The 24,847-nt window shown below is 39.9% G+C and overlaps 1 protein-coding gene across 2 annotated transcripts; it reads left to right on the forward strand.

Annotated features, from left to right (window-relative positions):
• Positions 1–22,559, forward strand: MSANTD3 (Myb/SANT DNA binding domain containing 3). Of its 2 annotated transcripts, none has more exons than XM_034761440.1 (3): positions 1–389; positions 9,343–9,794; positions 19,951–22,559. In XM_034761440.1, the coding sequence occupies exons 2-3, from the start codon at positions 9,377–9,379 to the stop codon at positions 20,358–20,360; spliced, it is 828 nt and encodes a 275-aa protein (XP_034617331.1). In that variant the 5' UTR covers positions 1–389; positions 9,343–9,376; the 3' UTR covers positions 20,361–22,559. The 2 variants fall into 2 exon arrangements, with proteins under 2 accessions (XP_034617331.1, XP_034617330.1); XM_034761439.1 differs by having other exon boundaries at positions 1–171.
• Positions 22,560–24,847: the final 2,288 nt, after the last annotated feature.

Raw genomic sequence — 24,847 nt, forward strand, 5'->3', positions numbered from 1 at the left:
GAAGGAAAAAGGCCCAGCCCCGACACCGTAACGGAGTAGGGGGAGGGGTTTAGATTGGTAATCGTGGTGCTTTGTTAAGAGTACAGAGAAATCATTTGGGCTGTGCTTTGGTATCTAAGGGTGGGGTTATTTTTACATATACAACAGAGCGAGGCCTTCCTGGGACTTGGGGTAATAACATGTACATTTTTCATTATTTCTGCCATGGTTTATGTTGCTGTTATTTGTGTATCAGCTGCAGCCTGTATGTATGCATTGGGTGGTGCATTCTTCTTTGTCAGGCTAGAATCTGTTCTCTGTTTCATTTAACTAGAAGAGGAAAGAAGGAAACAGCAAGGAAATAAGAACAAGCTCTTAATGCTTGAGATGTCCTGATGCATGAAAGCCTGGTAGGATTCATATTTCTGTCTATTTTGAAAAGAGATTCCAGGAAAACATTAGAAATAATAGCCTGCATCTGTTACCTCTTGCCTTACACAAACTGCTTTTGATGTCCTCCATAACTAGTAGGTTGGGTTGCTTTAAAATTTTATTTTGCTAGTACCGGAATACAAACAATTTTATGGACTGTAACTAATTAATTGCCTGTCTTTTTATCTAACAACCCACTGTAACTATTAACACTTTGTATTAAAACAGGATTAGAAAATATTTTAAAAAAACTATTTTTAATATTAATATTATAGTTTATGTATACCTCTCATTATGATTAGTAATGTATATTTAATTACCAAGTATTTAAAGACAACTGTGAATTCACATAATGGAAAATCTGCTTTTAGAGAAACCATGCTTGCAGCCGCACTCTGATCTTATTACATCTCAAGCTAGACAGGGTCAGCCCTAGGTGATACATGGATGGGAGACCACTGAGGAAAGCCTAGATGCTGTAGGAAAGTGGGACACTGGGCTGTTGGAAGTTCCATCATTTGAATGAGCTGTAAACCTAATGTCCTGACTGCTTTGGGTCATTACAAATCCCATGCCATTTTGCCCTGCCCCCTAAAAACAAGGGTTTTAGCCCTGGTGTCATGACCAACTTCTAATTCTGATAATTATATTATCTACTCTGATTTTTTCCTTTAACTTACATTGGATAAATTATTCTTCATTTTTCTGCTTAACTATTACTGTCTGTAATGCTGCTGTGTGTTGTTAAATGAATTCAACTTTGCCCCCCCCCCCCCCCCCCGAGATGGCTGCAGTTAAATAGCAGATGATATCCATATAGCATAATGTTTGTGGGTAATGAAAACTAAAGATAGGGTTGGGTAGGGATTTCCATAATTCTATCTTCTCTTATTGGAACTTTCTCAGAAACCTGTCTTTTGAAATTGAAATTGTCCATCCTTGGGCTCAGCTTGAAAGTAATTTTTTTTAAAGATGCACATGAAATTCTTGCAGATGTTGGAGTTAGAGTATTATATATGTATAAAATAATACACACCTGCTTTGTTCTTTCTCTGTGTGTAGCTTTTTAAAATATAATAATTCTCCCAACCTACTTTTGCCAATAAATAACTAAAAAACAGCCAAATATAAAAAGGTTGAATATTTAGTCCTCATGGAAGTATGCTTTCCAAGATAAGGTGGAATGAAAATAGTTTAGTATTTGAAAGTAATAAAGGTTTCAGTTTGCACGGTATGTAACTTGTAATCCACTATTTTTTTTAATGCAAAGTTTGAATTGTTTATGCCTTATGCCAGCATAGAATGTTGGGCATACTGAAATTATCTACTGCACATGCTTGTGACTGCAAGAGGAATTTGTATGGGAACAGGTAAGGGTGTGAGAATACTTAGTCCTTTGTTTCTCAGGATTTATCATGTAACAGTTTTTCATGTATCTAACTTGTTCCCAGATTGATCCTGCTTGCTGCTATGGGACATGCACAGAAAATTACTTCCATTTCCACAAAGATTTCTGCTTGCTAGGTTACTTACTGGGCACATATATAGTCCATGGCCCATATCTCATGGAAATTATTTGTTCTATGAGATGTGGGCTAAGAGAGTTCTTCCTCGTATTCCATGGAATAGCCAAAGGGCTGACAGAAGTTGTTCAGCACATGTAAGGGACAAATGTATTGATGTATCTCACTGCACCTTCTCTGATGTTTTGAGATATCTCAAGGCACTTCTTAAGTATCTAATGGCTGGAAATGTGCCTCAACATATTGAAGCAAGCAGATGAAGTATCTAAGAGAAGGTGCTTCAAAGTACATTCTTGATTCATTTAGTCATTAGGTATCTCAAACAACTTTTGGCAGTCTCTTAAGTCTTCTAATGGAGTCAGGCCATGACCCTGCCAGCTCCATGGGAGCATATGCAGACTGTATGAATATGTGAAGATCTGATTATAATAGTGTGTGTGAGAGAGAGAGAATGAATATTTAGATCGTAAGCTCTTTGGGGCAGGGACAGTCTCTTTGTTCTGTATTTACATAGTGCCTAGTTTCTGTTCCATGATGAGGGCTCCTAGGTGCTACCACAATGTAAATAATAAATATTAGTAATACATGAAGGTGTGATATAAAAGGTTTATCTGTAAGTTTCAGATGGCTGCATTATTCATGAGTCATTGAACTTTTGAACCACAACATCACTCACTTTTCATATGCCAATTTGTACTATTTAGAAACCTGCAAAGCCAAGTGCCTGAGTTACAGTGAGTCCAAATTTTCAGGTATCTGTGGGAAAGAAAAGTTAAAACTACAGTGTTTAATTTCTTTTAAATACACTTCTCTAACATGGTTGGCTTTGCAAATTAAATGTCTTTTCTAGACATAAAAATGTAATGATTTTACAGTCGGATATCTCTGACTTTTCCAGAGCTAGAAGCAAGTACAACATGGCCCACTGGAAAGCAGAAAATCTCCCCCTTTCCCTAGTTCTAGTCACAAGGTATTGGACTTTAAACTTGCCACTGATGTATGAATGAATATTGTCCATCATGGACCTCAATAACATTTTTGGGGGGAAGAAATGCCATGCTTTGTTGCCAAGTTTTAGTTTTGGTTTTGGAGGCTGTTTGAAGCTGCTGAGCAGTTTGGTATGTTAGAATGACTTGAGTAACATGGATGAGTGGGCAGAGTGCATTGATTTTTACTTAACAGCAATTTTGAAACTTAAACTTTCCTATTAGCATTAGAAATTAGTATCTACTCATTCCTAGTTTGCATCATCACAGATGGCAGTTTCTTCTCTTGTTGTTAAATTGTTTTTTCATTATATTTAAGAAACTTTTAAAGCTGGTATACTTTTCTTTGTATTCAATGCAGGCAATTAGAATACCTGGATTGCTATGCTTTCAGGGTTTCTTTGCACATATAGTAAGTGCACTGCTGGGATTACAGATACAGAGGAACTCCTCTGTCATCAGGTGGGGAGACCAGATTTTTACAAAGAAAAAGGGGACATCTGCCATGATGTGATGCAGGAAGTGTTACAGCAGAGGGTCCTCCCTCCTCTGCAAGCCACCCAGCTCCCTCTCTTTTTCCACTTTTTTTTCTCCTTACAAAATGAAAAATCAAGATGCAATACAGTAAATGGCTGAATAGGAGGAAGCAGTATTTTCTCCATCTGTCATTACTATTTTCTCTCAATACCAGCCTCTCAAATGCATTTTTATTCCTTGAGGCTGAGCTTCTTATTTTATTTCCTGTCCACCTTGCTGCAATTCCTACCCCATAGTTTGTTCTTTTTTATCCCCTAGGATACAGTCCTCTTTCTGGGTTTTCTGTTCTTCTGTTTTCAGGATTGTTGGATTTTTTTTGTATTTCCTTTGCCTTTTGTTTCCTTCTTTTGACCTTTGCTCATTTCTTCTGTCACTCATTCTGAAAATATTAATTAATCAGTCGTCTACTGAGAGGAGATAAGAATAGCTGACTGTAAATGTGTTTGAGGGAAAGTATTTATTTAGGATGATACAAGGAGGAATAACTAGGACTTAGTAGGATGAAATGTAGAAAGGAAAAATTTAGACTGAATACCAGAAAACATATTTTTACAGTGAAATCTGTTCCATTTTGGAATGATCTCCTAAGGGGAATAAGAGATGCCTCACTGCACTGGACAAAATACTAGTGTGTGTGTTGTAGGGAAGAATACTGCATTGGCAGGGAGATGAACTAAATGTCTTAATAGATCTCTTCTGACTACACAAAACCTCCTCTGTGCAAACCTCACAGGTCTTTGGGGCTACATGGTTTTAGGGGAAATGGCTAAGCAGGGAGGGAACATGGCAAGAGAAAAAATACTTTTTGCAGCAAAATCTTCTGTCAAACACACAGGAAAATACTCCGTAACTAATGCCTATGGAATCCCATTCCTTGATGTCAATGCGCCTTTTCCTTTGGTGGAAGTGAGGTCCAGGTATGAGCAGTATTGCCAGAGGATCATGGACCTCAAAGATCCGTAGAAGGTATATCTATACTGCAATGTAAGCCTGGGTCTGTGGGACCCGAGTCTGCAGGCACAGGTTTCTAAGCCCACGTTTGACTGTCCACATTGATTAGTGACCTTGGGTTTAGAATTTTCACACCCATGCTCTTGCATCCAGACTTCACTATGCAGACCAGAGTCAAACCAGCTTATCCCAGGCTTTCTGGCATCCTCCCCTGGTGTGGCTACTCTAGCTTTTCTTTCATGGTGCACTGTGGGGAAAACTTGACTGTCCATCCCATGGCACTTTACTGGAAGTTGTCTCAGCCTGCCAACACCGAGCTATCTTTTGGGTCTGCATGCTCCTGTCAACCAGAGCCAGTAATGTGAATGAGGCACGCTTTTGCTCCTGTTTAGGAAACGGTCAGATCATCCATCAGAGGCTGGTGGACATTTTTGCAGCATTTTCTGACCTTCCAAAGATACCTCTCAGTGGAGGAGGATAATACAGACATGAGAGACTCCAACTGGCTGATGCAACTATACCGGGAGTCGTGAGCAGCTAATGCCCCCTGTGTAGACCGGCGCTTGTGGAGCAGAGTCACAAGCATAGACTGGTGGGATTACATCATCATCCATCCCTTGGATGACCAGCAGTGTGTCCAGAACTTCTGCATGAAGAAAGCAGTATTTTTGTAGCTTTGTGAACAGCTAGCCCCACCACAAGAATGAGGAAAGCAATGGTGGTCCAGAAGTGGGTTGCTATACCGGTCTGGAAGCTGGCTACTTCTAATCCTACAGGTCCATTGCTAACCAGTTTGGTGTTGGCAAGTTGGCTGTGAGGTTTCCAAACTGTGCAGGGGCCATTGATAGGATTCACGTGTCCATAGTTTGCCATCCTCAAGGAGCACATGAGTACATAAACTGCAAAGGGACTCCATTGTTATGCAGGCCCTTGTCAACCAAAGAAGCTGATTCATGGATGCCAACGTAGGCTGCACTGGCAAAGTGCATGATGACGGGGTTTTCCCCAGTCTGGAGTTACCCTCATGGACAGGCTGAGACACTGTGCCCGCCAAATGACGTTGTCATAAATGGAGTAACTCTATCTGCTGCAGAAGACCCCCTTTTGGCTTGGGTTATGAAACCGTACCCTGATCTCAGAGGCTGGGCAAAAGAAGGTTTAATCACACTCTCAGTAGGTGCAGAATGGTGGTTGAAAGTGCATTTGGCAGATGGAAATCCTGCTGGTGCTGTTCACAGAACTGTTTAGGTTCCAGTGTTATCAATGCTCTCTGCATCACTGTGCTCTTCCCAATCTTTGTGCAGCCAAATGTGAGTCACCTCATTCAGAGTAGACTCTTGACAGTAATGGATTGCTAGACCAGTACACTCAGCCAGAAAGTGCAACAGAAATTAAGGATGTTTTGTGTGACCACGTTATGGCCTTCCATGGACCAATGAATGAGAGAAAGTAGTATGTTTATCAATGTATCTGTACAGCAATACCAACAATACATGAAGTACTATTGCTGTATGCTAGGGAGGCCAGTGATGGTTATGAATTTTTAATTATGGATGGAATGACTGCTTATACTATCGTGGAGGGGCTGGTGGCTCTTATGCATTTTCTTATGGAGGAATTTAACTCAGGTTTTTACTTGTGGATTTGAAATGTTATATTGAGATGTTTTGTTGCATATGACTTCCTAGTTATGCCCCATCATGGTTTTATCTTTGTTCTTTGAAATGAATGTGTTATGTAGTTCATCTGTAGTGATGGTAATAAACTGTGAATGAATTCAAAGCCTTTATATGTTAACATGAATGTATTAAAAATTACTATTTAAAAAATGTATAAGGCCAGCTGCCATGAAACGACTAAAACAAAATAAAAAAGTGCATATCTCAAACAGTGAGCTGTCCAAACCTGTGAAACCAGAGCCAAAAAAAAAAAGATTTCCCTACTTCAGAGTGTCCCCAGCCCCATGTTCTTTGCCCTTCTAGTGCATTTTGCATGCACTTGGTGCTGTTGCAGAGGGGTGGAGGACTGCACAGGTGTGGAGGATTACAGGGGATACATTTGCCAAGTCCAACTAGCATTCAGTTCTGGTTGCATGAGCCACCCAACCACAAAATTATCCAATGGGTTCCTGATCTGCAGGACATGTAGCATGGAGGGGACACCACCCATGGTGCTGGCGCAGGAAGTGTAGGTGGAGTGGAAGCCTGCACTCTCCCAGTCATTAGCACAAGCAGCCTTTCAAACAGGTCTTTCTGCTGTGCTCTGTCTTTTTCCCTCCAGTGATGTCCCTGCTGAAGGAACTTCACTGAAAGTCTCTTATCAGACATTGCCTTTCAATTTGTTGTGAATCCTTCTACCTCTGGTACTGAAACTGCTGGCTGGCCCTGTCCAGGATGTGCACCATAAAGCTGTTGTGGACACATTTCCTCTTTGATCGCATTGTGACATCCCTGGCTTCTGCTGGACTGGGGCTGTCCTGCAGAGATAGAAGGGCCTGAAAACAGAAATGAAACAGGACATTATTGTGTCAATGCTTCAGAAAAGGTTCACTACATCATCACCAAAAGTGTCGTTGAAATCTCAAGGCCAAAAAATGATACTTTGTAAAAAAGTGCTTCAGTATATTCCGAGAGCAAGGTTTTCCCAGAGGCTCCATGGACGCACATGAGAATTAAGCAGAGTTTAAAGCATTCACACAGAATGGTGAGGTGAAATTTACAACTGATACATCTTTTTTTAAAATATTGCAGACAATTTCAGCCTTGGGAAGGCGGGAGGGTGATGCCCCTTGCCATGGTTTTCTACATGTGGTTTCAAAATCCTTTCAAGCATTCAACATTCTAGAGGACATAACGATTCTGGAGGTTCCTAAATGGCAAAGGGATATTCTGCCTCAAGCTATCAGGGGCAAGCTGCCTTGTATGCTAATGAGGTTTTTGAAACTTATGGTGACTGACAACACATCTACAAGGGGAATGGGCTGGTGACTTACAGAGGCGGGCCCAGCAAGTATGCCTTTTCCCAAAATGTGACTCCAATCTGTAGTGTCTAATGTAGGAAAAGTTTGCAACTATCAGCACCTGGGTTTGGATGAAAATACATGAAAACAACAAGATGCTGCGCTAGCTTCTACGTGTATTACTGCCTCCTGTGAGCTGCTGAAAGCTGTCTGCATTCATGCAGTTACCTTGGTGCAGCTATAGCTCACAATATAGCCTGCTTGGACTATAGCTGTCTATGGACTCCATGCACCCCTCCCCCCCAACAATATGGACTCTTAATACTGCACACATGGATTATATACCTACCACTGGGACTGCCTGGACTCATAATAGAGAATGCATTCCTGTGCTGCCAGGTTCTCCAACATTTCTTGGTACACATGGTTATTTCTGGCACTCTTATTGAAGCTGAACATCTTGCTCTCATCATACCAGAGATTTGCCAGAATCTGACTGTGGTCCTGTGACCAGGTAGCAGCGCGCTCAGCAAAGGACTTCTTGTTGGTCGCCATAGCTAACACGTGAGATGGTTCACTCGATTTCCAGTTCAGAGATCAGAATAAAATGGAAAGTTAAACGATGAGCACCTGTTAAACGATGAGCACCTGGCTAGTCATGGGATAGAAAGGCCAAGGAACACTGGTCCATAGGACATGGAATATACTGTTGGTGGACTTTCAGGACATGTGTCTGGGAAACCAGGCCCAAGCTGCATCCATGCTGCAAATGATAGTTTGGACTCTAGCTCGGGTCCACCCCCACCGGCTCTTAGGTCCACATGGCTTACTGTCCTGAGTCAGACAGATTTGTGTGTGACTGGAAGGAGGGTTTAAACTCAAATCTGAATCTGAACCCAGGCTTACATTGCAGTGTAGACCTACCCAGAGAGCTGGCCCGCTCCATAAATGCGCTCAAGTCTACTGCTTCAAACCCTGTCTCTTTCCAACCTCATGATATTTTTCGAAGTATCTTTAGTCCTCCAATAGGGCTTTCTGTAGAAAGGCAGAATTATCTGTCCTATAATATTGTAGAATGAAATAAGACTTGAGTGACTTGGAACACTTGGGGGGGGGGGGGGAAACATATTGACTACAAGAAAATTACAATAAACAAATACATTTCAAGATATTTGATCATGTTTCAAAAACCTTATGACAACTTTTATAAAAATTTATAGCAAGCCCAAAACACTGCATTTTATAATTGGGATATTATAATTCGCGCTATTCTTGTAGAACAATGAATTTTAACATTGGAAAGGTTTGTTGGGAAGAGGATAGAGGCTGGTTATTCTCAGTTAGCAAGGATGGAACAAAAATAATTGTCTTAAAATGCTACAGGGAAAATGTATGTTCAGTTTTAGGCAAAACTTTATAACCATTAGATAAACAATGAAACCAGCTGCGAAAAAGGTTGTGGAATCCTTTCCCCTGGAGCTATTCAAGGCTAGATTTAGATGTTAAGCCAGTAGTTATGCAGTAACGATTCTAAAATCTCACTTGCTGGAATGACAGGGGTAGCGTAGATGACCTTCTAGATATCCTTTTTAAATCAAATTATTTCTGTAAATTAAATGCTTTTATAGCTACACATAGTTAGTTATTTAATGCTATGATACAAGGTGTGGCGTCACTGGCCTGCCAATCATAATTAAAATGGGAAGCTTATCCTGTATCATGTGCTTGTTACATAACAATTTAGTTAGGTGTTGTTATATAAGAGCTGATATTTATACTATAGATAACCTAAATATTTTGTCTAGTTATCCCAAAATTTTATTCAGCTATCATATAAAAAAGAAGGCCTTGTAGAATTACAGCTTTAGAAATTATTAACTGAAGGCATAATTTTGGAATCCTTTGCTGATATATAATTATTTGATGCCAGAATGAACAACCAATCCTTATTTGTTTTTACATTTTGTTTTTATAGGGTTTTTTTTGGCTTCCTGGAGAAACAGTAGAAAATGCAAAACAACGAAATAATAAAGCCTGCTAAATACTTCTCAGAAGTGGAAAAGAGTGTGCTGCTTGCATTAGTTGAAAAATACAAATATGTACTTGAGTGTAAAAAAAGCGATGCAAGAACTATTGCATTGAAACAACGTACTTGGCAAGCGCTTGCCCATGAATATAATTCTCAACCTAGTGTATCACTACGAGATTTCAAGCAGTTAAAGAAATGCTGGGAAAATATCAAGGCACGGACAAAAAAGATAATGGCACATGAAAGACGGGAGAAAGTAAAAAGAAGTATTAGTCCACTTATAAATACTCACATCATAGGGAAAGAGAAGATTGCCAGCATGATGCCTGAGCAAATGTACTTTATACAGAGTCCACCAGAAGAAGATTCTGAATATCAACCTGATGCTTCTAACCAAGGTATAAATGCTACTATAGTGATCCAAGTAACACTGTTCTAGTTAAGGGTGTGTATGCATTTTCATTATTTATTCTATTTTTAGAGGGGTCAATTTAGCAGTGTAAATCTCTCTATTTAAAATTTTATTGCTGGCTATTAAAAAGTCATTTCACAGCAAAAATACTGAGGGCTTCTGTATATTTCACAAGATACACAGTAGTAAAATCTGATTCTTTTACAAGTGTGAAGAAAACTATGTACATTTTTAAGTTACTGGTTATCATTTAAACAGCTGACCTTTCCAGAAGTGGATAGATCCTCTATTTCCTGATAGCCATCACACAGAAGAGGAAGAGGAAAGTCCCAAAGGGCACTTCTGATCGTTTAAAAAGCATTGCTTTGCTTGTTTGATCACCAGCTATTTTTTTCCTCACAAGCAGCAAGTTTAGATGTTATCTTCTGAGGCAAGAAATTCCCTATGCTCCCCTCCAGCCTTTCATTTTTTTTAATGAACTCTTAATAAAACATAAAAAAACCACAAAACTTTCCACATCTTTTTTTCTGGACTGTCACTGCAGTGGAATAAATCTATTCTAACAATTTTAAAAAAAACCTACGTATCTCACACAGGACGTAATATAGTAGCATGACAGCATGCAGATATAATACTGTAAAACCAACTTTCTAAACAAAAGAACGGCCATACTGTGTCAGACCAATGGTCCATCTAGCCCAGTATCCTGTCTTCCGACAGTGGCTGGTGCCAGATGCTTCAGAGAAAATGAACAGAAAAAGGGCAGTTTATCAAGTGCTCCATCATGTTTCATCCTGTCCCTGCTTCTGGCAGTCAGAGGATTAGGGACACCCAAAGCATGATGTTGCATCCCTGACCATCTTGGGTAATAACCATTGATGGACTATCCTTCATGACCTTATCTAATTCTTTTTGACCCACTTATACTTTTGGTCTTCACAACTTCCCCTGGCAATGAGTTGCACGGGCTGACTGTGCATTGTGTGAAGAAATACTTCATTATGTTTGCTTTATACCTGCTGCCTATTAATTTCATTGGGTGACACCCAGGGCCGGCTCCAGGGTTTTGGCCGCCCCAAGCAGCCAAACAAAAAAACCAAAAAAGCCGCGATCGCGATCTGCGGCGGCAATTCGGCGGGAGGTCCTTTGCTCCGAGCAGGAGTGAGGGACTGTCCGCCGAATTGCCGCCGAACAGCTGGACGTGCCGCCCCTCTCTGAAGTGGCTGCCCCAAGCACCTGCTTGGTAAGCTGGTGCCTGGAGCTGGCCCTGGTGACACCTGCTTCTTATGTGAAAGGGTAAATAATCCTTCCTGATTCAGTTTCTCCACACCATTCATGATTTTATAGACCTCTATCATATTCCCCCTTAGTCGTCTCTTTTCCAAGCTGAACAGTACCAGGCTTTTTAATTTCTCCTCATATGGAAGCTATTCCATACCCTTAATCATTTTTGTTGCCCTTCTCTGTACTTTTTCCAATTCTAATATATATTTTTTTTGAGATAGTGACCAGAACTGTACATAGTATTTAAGGTGTGGGTGTACCATGGATTTATATAGTGGCATGATATTTTCTGTCTTATTTATCCCTTTCCTAATGGGGAATATCCCATATTTATCCCTTTCCTAATCCTTTTAACATTATTAGCTTTTTTGACTACTGCTGCACATTGAGCAGATGTTTTCGGAGAACTATCCATGATGACTCCAAGATCTTTCGTGAGTAGTAACAGCTAATTTAGACCCCGTCAGTTTATATGTATAGTTGAGATTGTTTTCCAAAGTATATTACTTTGCATTTATCAACATTGAATTTCACCTGCCATTTTGTTGCCCAGAAGTCACCCAGTTTTGTTAGGTCCCTTTATGACATTTCACAGTTAATTTTGGACTTAAATATCTTGAGTAATTTTGTATTGTTGGCAAACTTTGCCACCTTACTGTTTACCTTTTTTTCCAGACTATTTGTGAATATGTTGAACAGCACTGTTATCAGTACAGATCCTTGGGGACTCTGCTGTTTATTTCTCTCCACTGTGAAAACTGGAAAACTGACCATTTATTCCTACCCTTTGTTTCCTGTCTTTTAACCAATTTCTGGTCCATGAACAGACAGTCCCAAAAAGGACTGGTTTTTGCTTAAGAGCTTTTGGTGAGGGACTTTGTCAAAGGCTTTCTGAAAATCCAAATGCACTACATATCAACTGGATCACCCTTGTCTGCATGTTTGTTGGCACATCAAGATTGGTGAGGCATGATTTCCTTTTACAAAAGCCATGTTGACTCTTCTTCAACATATTGTGTTCATCTATGTGTCTGATAATTCTGTTATTTACTATAATTTGCCCAGTACTGAAATTAGGTTTACTGGTTTGTAATTTCCAGGATCACCTCTTGAGCCTTTAAAAAAAAAAAAAAAATCACCATTATGTTAGCTATCATCCAGTCATCTGGTACAGAGGCTGATTTAAGCAATAGGTTACATACCACAGTTAATAGTTTTGCACTTTCGTATTTGAGTTCCTTCAGAACTCTTGAGTGAATACCATCTGGTCCTTCATATTATTTAATTTACCAATTTGTTTCAAAACCTCCTCTATCGACACTTCAGTTTAGGTCAGTTCCTCAGATTTTTTTCACCTAAAAAGAATGATTCTGGTATGGGAGTCTCCCTCTCATTCTCCTTAGTGAAGATCAATGCAAAGAACACGTTTAGCTTCCTGACAACGGCCTTGTCTTCCCTGAATGCTCCTTTTGCACCTCAGTCAAATCAATGGCCTCACTAATTGTTTGGCAGGCTTCCTGCTTCTGATGTACTTAAAAAAATGTGCGGTTTAGTTTTTTTGTCTTTTTTGCTAGTTGCTCTTCAAATTATTTTTTGGCCTGCCTAATTATACTTTTACACTAGACTTGCCAGAGTTTGTTACTTTCTGTTTTCCTCAGGAGAATCTGACATCAAATTTTTAAAAGATGTCTTTTTGTCTTTAACCACCTCTTTTTTACTTTGGTTAGCCATGGTGGCATTGTTTTGGTCCTCCTGTTTTTTGGTTTTGTTTTTGTTTATTTGGGGGTATACATATAGTTTGAGCCAACTTTCCACATTTTTTTTCATGGGCTGTCATTGCAGTAGAATATATCTATTCTAACCATATTTTTTAAAAAAACCTCCTACATATTTAACACAGGATATAAGGTGGCAGCATGCCAGCATGAAGATCAAATAATGTAGAACTAGCTTTTTCTGAATCAATTTTAATAGCCATCATAGAATCCTCTTCCAAAATATTTGTTCTTTGAGGAATTTTGCCCATAACATATTAATGTAACAATTACAGTATGGGTTTAATGTGCAACTTAAATATGCTAAACCCCAAATCAGTGCAATGCCCTAGGTTTCTTGGTAATTATTGAGCCCTTTTTATTCCAAAAGGGGGTGCCAAGCCTGTAGTAAGTGTCCGTATTGCGATAAATATCTAGACCATAACAAACCACTCTACTTCTGATGTGGCAGGGGAGGAGGCTAATCTCTTTCCAATATGTAGCCGCCTTATACCTCCCAGCTAATGAGAATGAAATTTGTTAAGTATAGTAAATATGAGCAGAAGCAATAAAAATAACCTATCCCATTTTTGTATATGTCTGCTTTTTTTACTACATATTAAATGTTTTGGTTTTTTGTTTAGGACAATGCTATCGAGTGTACGAGAGTCAAATTCTTCAGCCTCTCCAACAAAGCAATGAGAGGTCTGAGCTCCTCTATGTAACTTAGTGAGAGGAAGGCTCTGGTAGCATTTGTGCAGTAATATGTGTGGAGTGAGCCCTCTTAAGGGAAACACTGAGAGATCGTGTAGTGGCATATATCCAATATGATTTCACTCCAGTTCAGTTACTGCTCTCTTGATCTCCAGATTTCTCACTGTCACACAGAACAGTTGAAAGAGGGGGTCAGATTCTACATGATGTTCCTTTTCTTGTCCTCTTCCATAGTAATACTTTACATCGTTTTATTTAGGGTTTAAAGACCCCACTTCAGCAATGTACTTAAGCATGTGTGTAATTTTAATCACATGAATAATCCCATTGAAGTTAATGAGGTGGGAACTAAGGTTTTGCATGAATTGCATAAAAAGGGACATGCTCCCCTCATTCCCTGCAGTGGTTGCATATATGTGCCTCTTCCGCCGCCCGCCCCCCACAGTTACCCCCTTGCTTATTTTGAAGGTAGTTGATGTAGAGGACTTAAGATGCACTTTGTTGTTTGGACTAAAGCAGATGGATGGCCCTTTAAAGGTCATCCTGAGAGAAGTATTTTTCTCTTCTCCCTTGTTTGCTAACCTACACCAGGTAGGAGTAATCCAGGACCAGAAAGGAGAGTGGCCCCAACCAAAGATAGCTTTTGCTGGTATTTTGATATTTACCTGTTTTTAGAAATTGCTATGACCCATGGAGCCCAATATTGTTGAAATTGTGGCCAGGTTTGTTTTCTGATAATTGTTCTTATTTTGATTCAAAAATGCAGAGGTCTACTCAGTTCAGATGGTAAACAGTGCCCCAAAATAAAAAATTTGATCTTATCTCAGAACCTTACAGCTTGGGGGTTTTTTTCATTTTTTTTTTTTTCATTTTATGAATTAGAGGAGAAGGATCTCTTCTGTCTCACTCACGTACAAAATATCTGTTGGTATTTTTCACAGCAAAATAAATCAAAGCTTTTCTGGCTGGCTAGGTGTACGGGGTATTATTCAGTAAGTTTTGCACTGCACTGGCTTAGGGTATATCATGGATTCTCTAAGAATGATCTTTAAATTTTATAGTGTAAATTTACAACCCCTGCATAGTAGTTCTCAGCTACCGCTTGGTAATAATGACCATAATATAATAAAATTTAGCACTCATGTGGTGGGGAAAATACCACAGCAGCCCAACACTGTAGCATTTAATTTCAGAAAGGGGGACTACACAAAAGTGAGGAAGTTAGTTAAACAGAAATTAAAAGGTACAGTGCCAAAAGTGAAATCCCTGCAAGCTGCATGGCTACTTTTTAAAGAGACCATAATAGAGGTTCAATTTAAATTTATACCCCAAATTAAAAAACAGATTAAGAGAACCAAAAAAGTGCCACTGTGGCTAAACAAACAAAGGAAAAGAAGCAGTGAGAGGCAAAAAGGCATCCTTTAAAAAGTGGAAGTTAAATCCTAGTGAGGAAAATAGAAAGGAGCATAAACTCTGGCAAGTGAGGTGTAAAAATATAATTAGGAAGGCCAAAAAAGTGAAGAACAGCTAGCCAAAGACTCAAAAGTAATAGCAGGTTTTTTTTAAGTACATCAGAAGCAGGAAGCCTGCTAAACAACCAGTGGGGCCACTGGACGATCAAGAGCATAAAGGAGCACTCAGGGATGATAAGGCCATTGTGGAAAAACTAAATGAATTCTTTGCATCGGTCTTCACTGCTGAGGATGTGAGGGAGATTCCCAAACCTGAGTCATTCTTTTTAGGTGACAAATCCGAAGAACTGTCTTAGATTGAGGTGTCATTAGAGGAGGTTTTGGAACAAATAGATAAACTAAACAGCGATCAGTCACCAGGACCAGATGGTATTCACCCAAGAGTTCTGAAGGAACTCAAATGCGAAATTGCAGAACTACTAACTGTAGTTTGTAACCTATCATTTAAATCACCTTCTGTACCAAATGACTGGAGGATAGCTAATGTGACACCGATTTTTTTTAAAGGGCTCCATAGACTGTGATCCTGGCAATTACAGGCCAGTAAGCCTGACTTCAGTACTGGGCAAACTAAGAACATAAGAATGGCCATACTGGGTCAGACCAAAGGTCCATCTAGCCTAGTATCCTGTCTACTGACAGTGGCCAATGCCAGGTGCCCCAGAGGGAGTAAACCTAACAGGTAATGATCAAGTGATCTCTCTCCTAGTTGAAACTATAATAAAGAACAAAATTGTCAGACACATAGATGAACATAACTTGTTGAGGAAGAGTCAACATGTTTTTTGGAAAGGGAAATCATGCCTCACCAATCTACTACATGTGGACAAGGGGAATCCAGTTGATATAGTGTACTTAGATTTTCAGAAAGCCTTTGACAAGGTCCCTCACCAAAGGCTCTTAAGCAAAGTAAGCTGTCATGGGATAAGAGGGGAGGTCCTCTCATGAATTGGTAACTGGTTAAAAGATAGGAAACAAAGGGTCGTAATAAATTATCAGTTTTCAGAATGGAGAGAGGTAAATAGTGGTGTCCCCAGGGGTCTGTACTGGGACCAGTCCTAGTCAACATATTCATAAATGATCTGGAAAAAGGGATAAACAGTGAGTTGGCAAAATTTGCAGACGATACAAAACTACTCAAGATCGTTGTCCCAGGCAGACTGCGAAGAGCTACAAAAGAATCTCACAGAACTGGGTGTCTGGGTAACAAAATGGTAGATGAAATTCAGTGTTGATAAATGCAAAGTAATGCACATTGGAAAACATAATCCCAACTATACATATAAAATGATGGGGTCTAAATTAGCTGTTACCACTCAAGAAAGAGATCTTGGAGTCATGGTGGAGAGTTCTCTGAAACATCCACTCAATGTGCAGCGGCAGTCAAAAAAGTGAACAGAATGTTGGGAATCATTAAGAAAGGGATAGATAATAAGACAAAATATCATGTTGCCTCTATATAAATCCATGGTACATCCACAGCTTGAATACTGTGTGCGGATGTGGTTGCCCGGTCTCAAAAAAGATATAGGGGGGAGGGATAGCTCAGTGGCGTGAGCATTGGCCTGCTAAACCCAGGGTTGTGAGTTTAATCCTTGAGGGGGCCACTTAGGGATCTGGGGCAAAATCAGTACTTGGTCCTGCTAGTGAAGGCAGGGGGCTGGACTCGATGACCTTTCAAGGTCCCTTCCAGTTCTAGGAGATGGGATATTTCCATTAATTTAATTTAATTTAATTTAAAATATTGGAATTGGAAAAGGTTCAGAAAAGAGCAACAAAAATGATTAGGTGTATGGAACGGCTTCCGTATGAGGAGAGATTAATAAAACTGGGACTTTTCAGCTTGGAAAACGGACTACTAAGGGGGGATATGATTGAGGTCTATAAAATCATGACTGGTGTGGAGAAAGTAAATAAGGAAGTGTTATTTACTCCTTCTCATAACACCAGAACTAGGGGACACCAAATGAAATTAATAGGCAGCAGGTTTAAAAATACCAAAAGGAAGTAATTTTTCACACCACCCACAGTCCGTTGTGGAACTCTTTGTCAGAGGATGTTGTGAAGGCCAAGATTATAACAGGGTTCAAAAAATAACTAGATAAGTTCATGGAGGATAGGTCCATCAAGACTATTAGCCAGGATGGGCAGGGATATTGTCCCTAGCCTCTGTTTGCCAGAAGCTGGGAATGGGCGACGGGGGGTGGGTCACTTGATGATTACCTGTTCATTCCCTCTGAGGCACCTGGCATTGGCCACTGGGCTAGATGGACCTTTGGTCTGACCCAGTATGGCCATTCTTATGTTCTTAAGTAAACTCTTTCAATATAAAAATTTAATGCAACTTGAACCAAAGGTTACTATGTTGACCCTTGCACTACCTCTGAGGGATCATTCACTACTATTTCTTGTAAATAGCTCACTGTAAAAATGTCATCTCCTTCTCCATCCTGTGGCACCATGAAGACTTGATGTAATAGTGTAGCATGCTAGTGCACTTTAAACTTTGACACTGCCAACCCTTTTTGTCTCTGAGATTTGAAAATATTGACTCCTTATTTATCTCTCTTCTCCACTCAGGTAAATATCTCAGCTGTGATATTCAACCTCTTACAGAAAGAGTGTGGGATAAAAACTAGATGTTACATCCTGTAAGATAGAGGTGCTACTCACCCTGAAAGATTTTCTACGTCTTGAAATAGTGAATGAGCCAGACTACCATCTTAATGGTTATCATTCATCCATAGCAGCTAAACAGTTTCCCATTCTGTAGCTCCTTTTCTGTTGCACCATTTGCCACAGAAAGTGCCATTTTATTGAATGCAAATGGAAATAATATTGATCTCCAGGCACCAAAACTCCAGTTCTATTAGAATAGGATAAACAGACTCTAGCACGGTCTCATTTTAGCTTATCAAAAGGACAACAGATTGGGGACATTGATTTGGCATACTGAGACTTCTTGAAATTCAGACAGTTTTCTGAGCATCAGTGGTTAACTTTTTTTTTTAAGAGACTTGGGCATGATCCAAATATTTAAAAAAAATTGCATACTGAGATATTTCCTATTCCAGGGTCATGAGAAGACAAATAGCCCCAGCATTTCTCACCACCCATGCACGCAGTTCCACTGCCAAGATAAAATCTATTACCTGTGGTTCTAGAGAGGAAATGAATAAAATATATTCTATTGAAAGTGCACAGATGGCTTGAAACCACTTACATAATGTACAAAAATAATCCTTTTTCATTACTACTTAGATTTAACTCCACATAACCTGTCAGTTGCTTTCCAGATGAAAATCACTGATTTCCAACATTCCTACAAGATTATTAGTATTTATTATTTTATTTTGTAGTGTACATAAGTCCGGTATATACTTCACAGGAAACATAAGACAAGTCCATGCTCCAAAAAGCTTCTGTTTAGATTATAGTCTTAAGAAACAAGTGAAGTTACAACCTGGAAGAAAAGGGGCAAGAAAGGGCATAGGCTAAAGACATGATTAAACATCGCTTCAGGTTTGAGTACATATGTCCTGATGGGTCAAGAGAGGTGTTAAAACACGTTTTTGGTAAATGATGTACTGAAAGGGGTTTCAGGAAGGATTTGAATGAGATGGAAGGCTGACAGATATATTTTGAAAGAAGCAGCATGGAAGAATACTTGAGACATTTGTGAGAGAAGATGAGAGGTATCGAGGCCGGCCCTTATTCATTGAGAGTACAGGTGGAGTGACCCTGCAGGAGGGCATCTACTATACCCCTTGCATAATAGGGAATAAGTTCCTTCACTGGCTCTGATTAGGGTGGCACAGAAGGGAGCTTTGAAGGGGCCACTGGGTCTATTTTTACGCAATAATGCATAGCTCCAATTTATGAAAGCATTGAGATGCATTTGAAAACCAAAAGAGCCACTAGTAGAGATGGTCTTATTCAAAGAAATAAAGAATCAATCTCTCATTGGTTAGTAACCACTAGACTATTGGTTGCTTGTCACTGGAAATGAAAAAATTGACCAAATTAAATAAATGACTAAAAAAGTGTTATAAAAAGTATATCAAGTACATACACAGTAAAATTAGAGAAAGGGGAGATACTTAGTGATTATTACTTATTTGTATTACCATAGCATTTGCTTATCATTTATTCACTACTAAGAGAGAATGCACTCACCTGCTAAAGAAATATTACTATTTAAAACAAACAAACAAATGAAATAAGTATAATGGATTTGCATTGGTTTGTTGTTGTCTAAATACAGTTCTTTGCACAAATAAGGTGAGGCAATGTGTCTTGGGTTGTGTAAGAAGGATCATCCTGTAGCTTGGTGTCCCCCCCCAAAAAGAAAAAGTTGACTGCATTGTTACCTAATATTTCTCTAAACAAAGTGATCTGTTTGTTTTTGTAATTGTTAATATTCTATTTATGGTACACACATGATGGTGGTGATCTGTAACAGTACTCCTATTTCCTAACACCTTTAGTCTCAGTAGTGTTTTGTTGAACAAATAGTCCTATTCATTTCAATTGCACTAATAAGGCATATCTCAAAATAAGGTTGATGTAATTTGGTCCTACATAAATTGATGTAAAAATGCATACTTCTGGGGTGTACAGGAGTGGTGCTTAAGGGGGAAAAAGCATACTAAATCTCTAGTTTAGTGTAGGAGCCAGTGCTTCCTTACCTCAGATACAATTCTCGGAGAGAGATTGAAAATCTTAACACATGCTCTGTCAAAATATAAAGGGAATGCTAAATATTTAGACTGTGTCACCTGGTGACTCCTACATTACATTACAGAAACACAAGGTGTGCATGTGATGTGTTGACCGATGACTGTGTTATTCCTTACCCTCCTTTTTTTCAATCAGCGTGATTGTGTATCTTACAGGTTTTTTTGCTGTTTTTTTGCAGAGTCATTTGCTGTCTCAAACAGAGAACTGTGTGATGAAGAGAAAGAGATAGTACATTTCCCAATATGTGAAGGCACCTCCCAACCTGAGCCCTCATGTTCAGCTGTCAGAATAACAGCGAATAAAAACTACCGAAGTAAAGCCACTCAGGAGGGAGCTTTGAAAAAGATGCACGAGGAAGAGCATCACCAGCAAATGTCAATTTTACAACTGCAACTGATACAAATGAATGAAGTGCATGTGGCAAAAATACAACAGATAGAAAGGGAGTGTGAGATGGCTGAAGAGGAACACCGGATAAAAATGGAAGTGCTAAATAAAAAGAAAATGTATTGGGAGAGAAAACTGCAAACCATCACAAAAGAATGGCCTGTATCATCCTTTAACAGACCCTTTCCTAATTCACCCTAGAATTTATGGTGGGCAGAGAAAATCTGATTGAGCACATTGTTACTAAGGTGTATTGGCAAGAGGGTCTATTAAAATTAATGTAGTGTGACAGAGTGGATGTTCAGTCAATAGTGAACATGTTTGGACTCCTTAATACCATCTAGGAATACAGATTGGATGAGTCTAATAAGGGAAAGTTCTATAGTTCATTTGTGGGTGAGCTCTGAAAGTAAATTGTCTCTTCTTTGAGTTTCAGATATGCACAGTAGTACTTGTGAATTGTGAGCATAACGTTTGTTCCTCTATCAAGTTCCAACTGCCCTTTTTTAATCTAGGAAGTTCCTATAGAGTAGACACCCCTGAAATTTGAGTATGGTTTAAAACTTCGGCTTTACAACTTTACACTTTCAATTATATTGCCTGTTTTCTAGCCCTTTCCTCCATTTCCTGGTTGAAGGCAGGGGTTGGAGTCATTCTTTGTTCTCACACTGATCACAGCAGATATTTGACAGGCAGTAACCTAACTGCTATACAGGGACATAGAGGAAATCCCCTCCCCATCTTTCTTTTTTTATTACTATTTTATTATTCCTTCTCTGCAGCAGGTAAGTGAAAATGAAGGAGCCAGTGAGGAGACAAGAGGACCATTCTAGTAGGTAATTTGCAGGGAAAGGAAATCAAAACCTCCAACCAGCTGGCTGATTGAGACGATGGTTGGGCATTGGCCTGCTCGCTGCTAGGGCCATAACTGTTGGAAAGAGGGAAAGAAGAGGATATTTTCCCAGAAGCAGCTACTTTTGGCTGCACTCTCTCAGTCCTATCCTATCACCCAGGTATATATGCAGGAACTAGAAGTAGGTGAGGGAAGATGCTACTGCAGCTGCTAGAGAAAGAAGACAGCCCCTTAACTGCACTGTACACCTGACATCATTCTGTGGATAAAAGCTTTTCTGCTGCTTCATGTAGCTCTTAAGAAACAGCTGGCTGGCTATCTTGCCAACAAGCAATTCTTCCCAGCAGCCAGCTAATGGATTTAGATCTTGCTCCTTATTAGAAGTGGGGTCTGTTGTGGATCCTGCTCTTTTCTCACCAACTCAACATACTTCTAGAGGTAAAAGCAGATTTTCACTTGGCGCGGTGCCCTATACCTGTGAATTCTGTCTGCTTGGCTGTGTCGCACATGTCAGCCCAGAGCCACCCTGCCTCTGCTATCAACCAGGGATTCCTGTTGTCTTTATTTACTTATATGTATCAGAATAGCACCTAGGGGCCTCAACAGAAACTGGTGCCCTCTTGTGCTAGGTGCTACACAGACACATAATAAAAGATTGCCCCCACCCTGAAGATCTAGGCTAAAGAAGACAAGGGCTGGGAAATGGGCAATACGAAACCAAGGGTAAAGTATTAAAGTGCACATTTTAGAACAAATTTAGAGGTTTACTCTAAAGGATCTTCCTCTATCCGAAAAGGTGTTTTGGAGGGAGAGGCATTTTAAATGAGCAGAAAAACCCTTATTTTTTATTCAGTTATAAAATTGAGAGTTCCATTATTTTAAATGTATTTTCCCCCACAGATAATGGTTAATAGGAAGAAAACCATACATTAGCAATATTTTTCAAATGCAAACAAATTTTAAAAGGTGTCATCTTCCCTCTGTTGTGTTCCACCTCCTGCCTCTTCTCTGGATTTCCTTCCTGCTGCGAGCTTTCATATTTATTTTTCTCTTGGTCACTTTTCCCTGCTGCTGATGCATACTTGTAGGCTTTGCTCCGGTCAGTCATAATATGCTGCCTGCACCATAGTGGTGAAAGTGAAGAGAGTGGTGCTGTTTCAGTGCTGCTTCTCCTGAATGATTGACAAAATCAGTTCTGGCAGAGATGCAGCAGGCACAAACATGAGGCTGGTATGAAATCTAAAGGGCAATTCTATTGGGTAGCAAAATCCCATTCTCAGTGTGGATGGACTCCCTCTTCTGGCAATTGGCTGTAAGAAGGAGAAGACAGTAGGGCGTGAGGGTACTAATTCTGTTGGCCTGAAAGGAACACAATGTTGGAGTGTGGGACAATAATCTATGATTCAGGGTAGGGGGAATTAAAGAGGAGAATTAGGGTTGGGGAGGGCAATTCTTTGATCTGAGGCCTTGAACTGTGGTTTAGGGGGTGAGAATGCTTTGAGTGGAGATGGTGATGGCCCATGCACCTATTTAAAAAAAAAAAAAAAGGGTGGGATGGAGACTATATATTAGTGTCACACTGAGACTGACAAGGCCCTCCCCATACTGCTACTGGCTGAAAACCACTCAGAACTACACAGCGTAAAGAAATAGGTAAGGTATCAGAAGGTGAGGAAAAGAAACATCTTGAGAGTTGGGGAGGGAGCAGGAGTGAAGAGAGAATGTGGATTTGAATGGGATGGGCCTAGAAGATAATACAGCATGCTCCAAGGAGATTGTGATATCACCTCATTTTTGACTCTTTATGGTGATAGCACTGCTTATGAGATACGTTTTTATTTTTATAGTCCAAAGAAATTCATTTAAATTACGCATATTTTCAGATTACCAAGTGGGTGATGTCTCAGATTGGATATACACCCTTAGAGCCTTATTCACACAGAGTATTAATTATGAAACCAAAATGTACAGCATTTGGAGTGGACAAGAGGGCCTTTGAATTCAGTCACTGTTGTAAAGAAGTATAGCAGAAGGATTGGAATTGGAAAGAACAAGATAAAAAGTTTAAGGAAAGGATATCTAGTGTGAGTATTATGCCTAGGGACATGGTGTTGAGTACCACAAGATGTCTGGAGACATTGGAACAATATATAAGGAAGTCTTACTGATCCAGCTAGACTTACAGAATGATTATTCCCTGTATTGTCCTAATATATATCCTCTTGGATAACACTTAAAGTTTTTCCTCTCTCTTCTTTCTGGCTTACATCTTTATATCCTCCATTAGCTGTTTGGCCAAGATTCTTAGTTTTTTTTCTAAATCTTTTCTCATAAGTAAATCCCAGCTGCCCTAAACTATTCATTTCTCTTCTCTGAATTTCCTCCAAATTGTTTACATCTTTCTAGTATTAAGGTACCCAGAACTGAACATGATGGGCCAAAATTATCCCTGGTTTAACTCCATGGATGATAAATTATACCAGTGCGGCATTTGACCCAGCGTTCCAGTTGTGGTCTGTTTGTTCATACAGAGAGAAACTGTCATCTCCCTGGCCATGACATGATGCATCTGCTTATATTGTCCAATATCACATTGACTTTTTTTTACTGTCATATCAAATTGGAGCTCATCTAATTTGCTATCCACTGTTACAAGTAAGTCTTTTTCTGCATTACTTGTTTCAAAATTTCTGTCTCTCAAGATCTGTTTCATTTATTATTCCCCAGTAATACAAGCTTGCATATTTCCAGGTAGAATCTCATTTTGCTGTTTTCTGCCTTTGGCTTTGATCATACTTTAACCCAAGATCTGTGCACAGAGTGGACCCTTCTTGCATAGATCTCCTTCCTGCATGGAAAGTGGGCTCCACTTACTGCATGCACAGTCACATACCCGTTCTGCTGACCCCATGAGGAGCCCTTTGGGGACTTGGCGAAGGAAGTGGGGAAGACTGGGCAAGCTAGGAGAAAGAAGGGGGTAGAGGGAAATGTTGTTTCCTGTCCAGCTCTAAAGAGCTCAGACAGGAAAGACTATGGCCCCAGACTGTATGTTATCTCTTCAGCTGAGTCCTCCCTCAGGACCAGAGCTGGTTCAGCAGCAGTGTCTGCATAGGCGGCCCTGGCCTTCCATTGTTCCTCTGGGATGTTTGGGGTGGGCTCAGTGGCCTTTTCCAACACTCCCTGCCCATAGGATGATCATAGAATATCAGGGTTGGAAGGGACATCAGGAGGTCATCTAGTCCAACCCCCTGCTCAAAGCAGGACCAATCCTCAACTAAATCATCCCAGTCAGGGCTTTGTCAAGCCTGACCTTAAAAACCTAAGGAGATTCCACCACCTCCCTAGGTAACCCATTCCAGTGCTTCACCACCCTCCTAGTGAAAAAGTTTTTCCTAATATCCAACCTAAACCTCCCCCACTGCAACTTGAGACCATTACTCCTTGTTCTGTCATCTGCTACCACTGAGAACAGTCTAGATCCATCCTCTTTGGAACCCCCTTTCAGGGAGTTGAAAGGAGCTATCAAATCCCACCTCATTCTTCTCTTCTGCAGACTAAACAATCCCAGTTCCCTCAGCCTCTCCTCATAAATCATGTGCTCCAGCCCCCTAATCATTTTTGTTGCCCTCCGCTGGACTCTTTCCAATTTTTCCACATCCTTCTTGTAGTGTGTGAGAATCTCCATGAAAGGATTCACATGGAAAATTCCTCATCTAGACCCCTACCCATAGGCCTTACCATGCAAGGGGAGTAATCTCTTTTTTTTTTTTTTAATATCTCTAGGACCTGTTGTATTGTTTCTCTCACTTTCCTGGTGCTTACAGCCAGTTTTTCC

This window comes from Trachemys scripta, chromosome 2 (genome assembly GCF_013100865.1).
Source record: "Trachemys scripta elegans isolate TJP31775 chromosome 2, CAS_Tse_1.0, whole genome shotgun sequence".
NCBI classification, from domain to species: Eukaryota; Metazoa; Chordata; order Testudines; family Emydidae; genus Trachemys; species Trachemys scripta.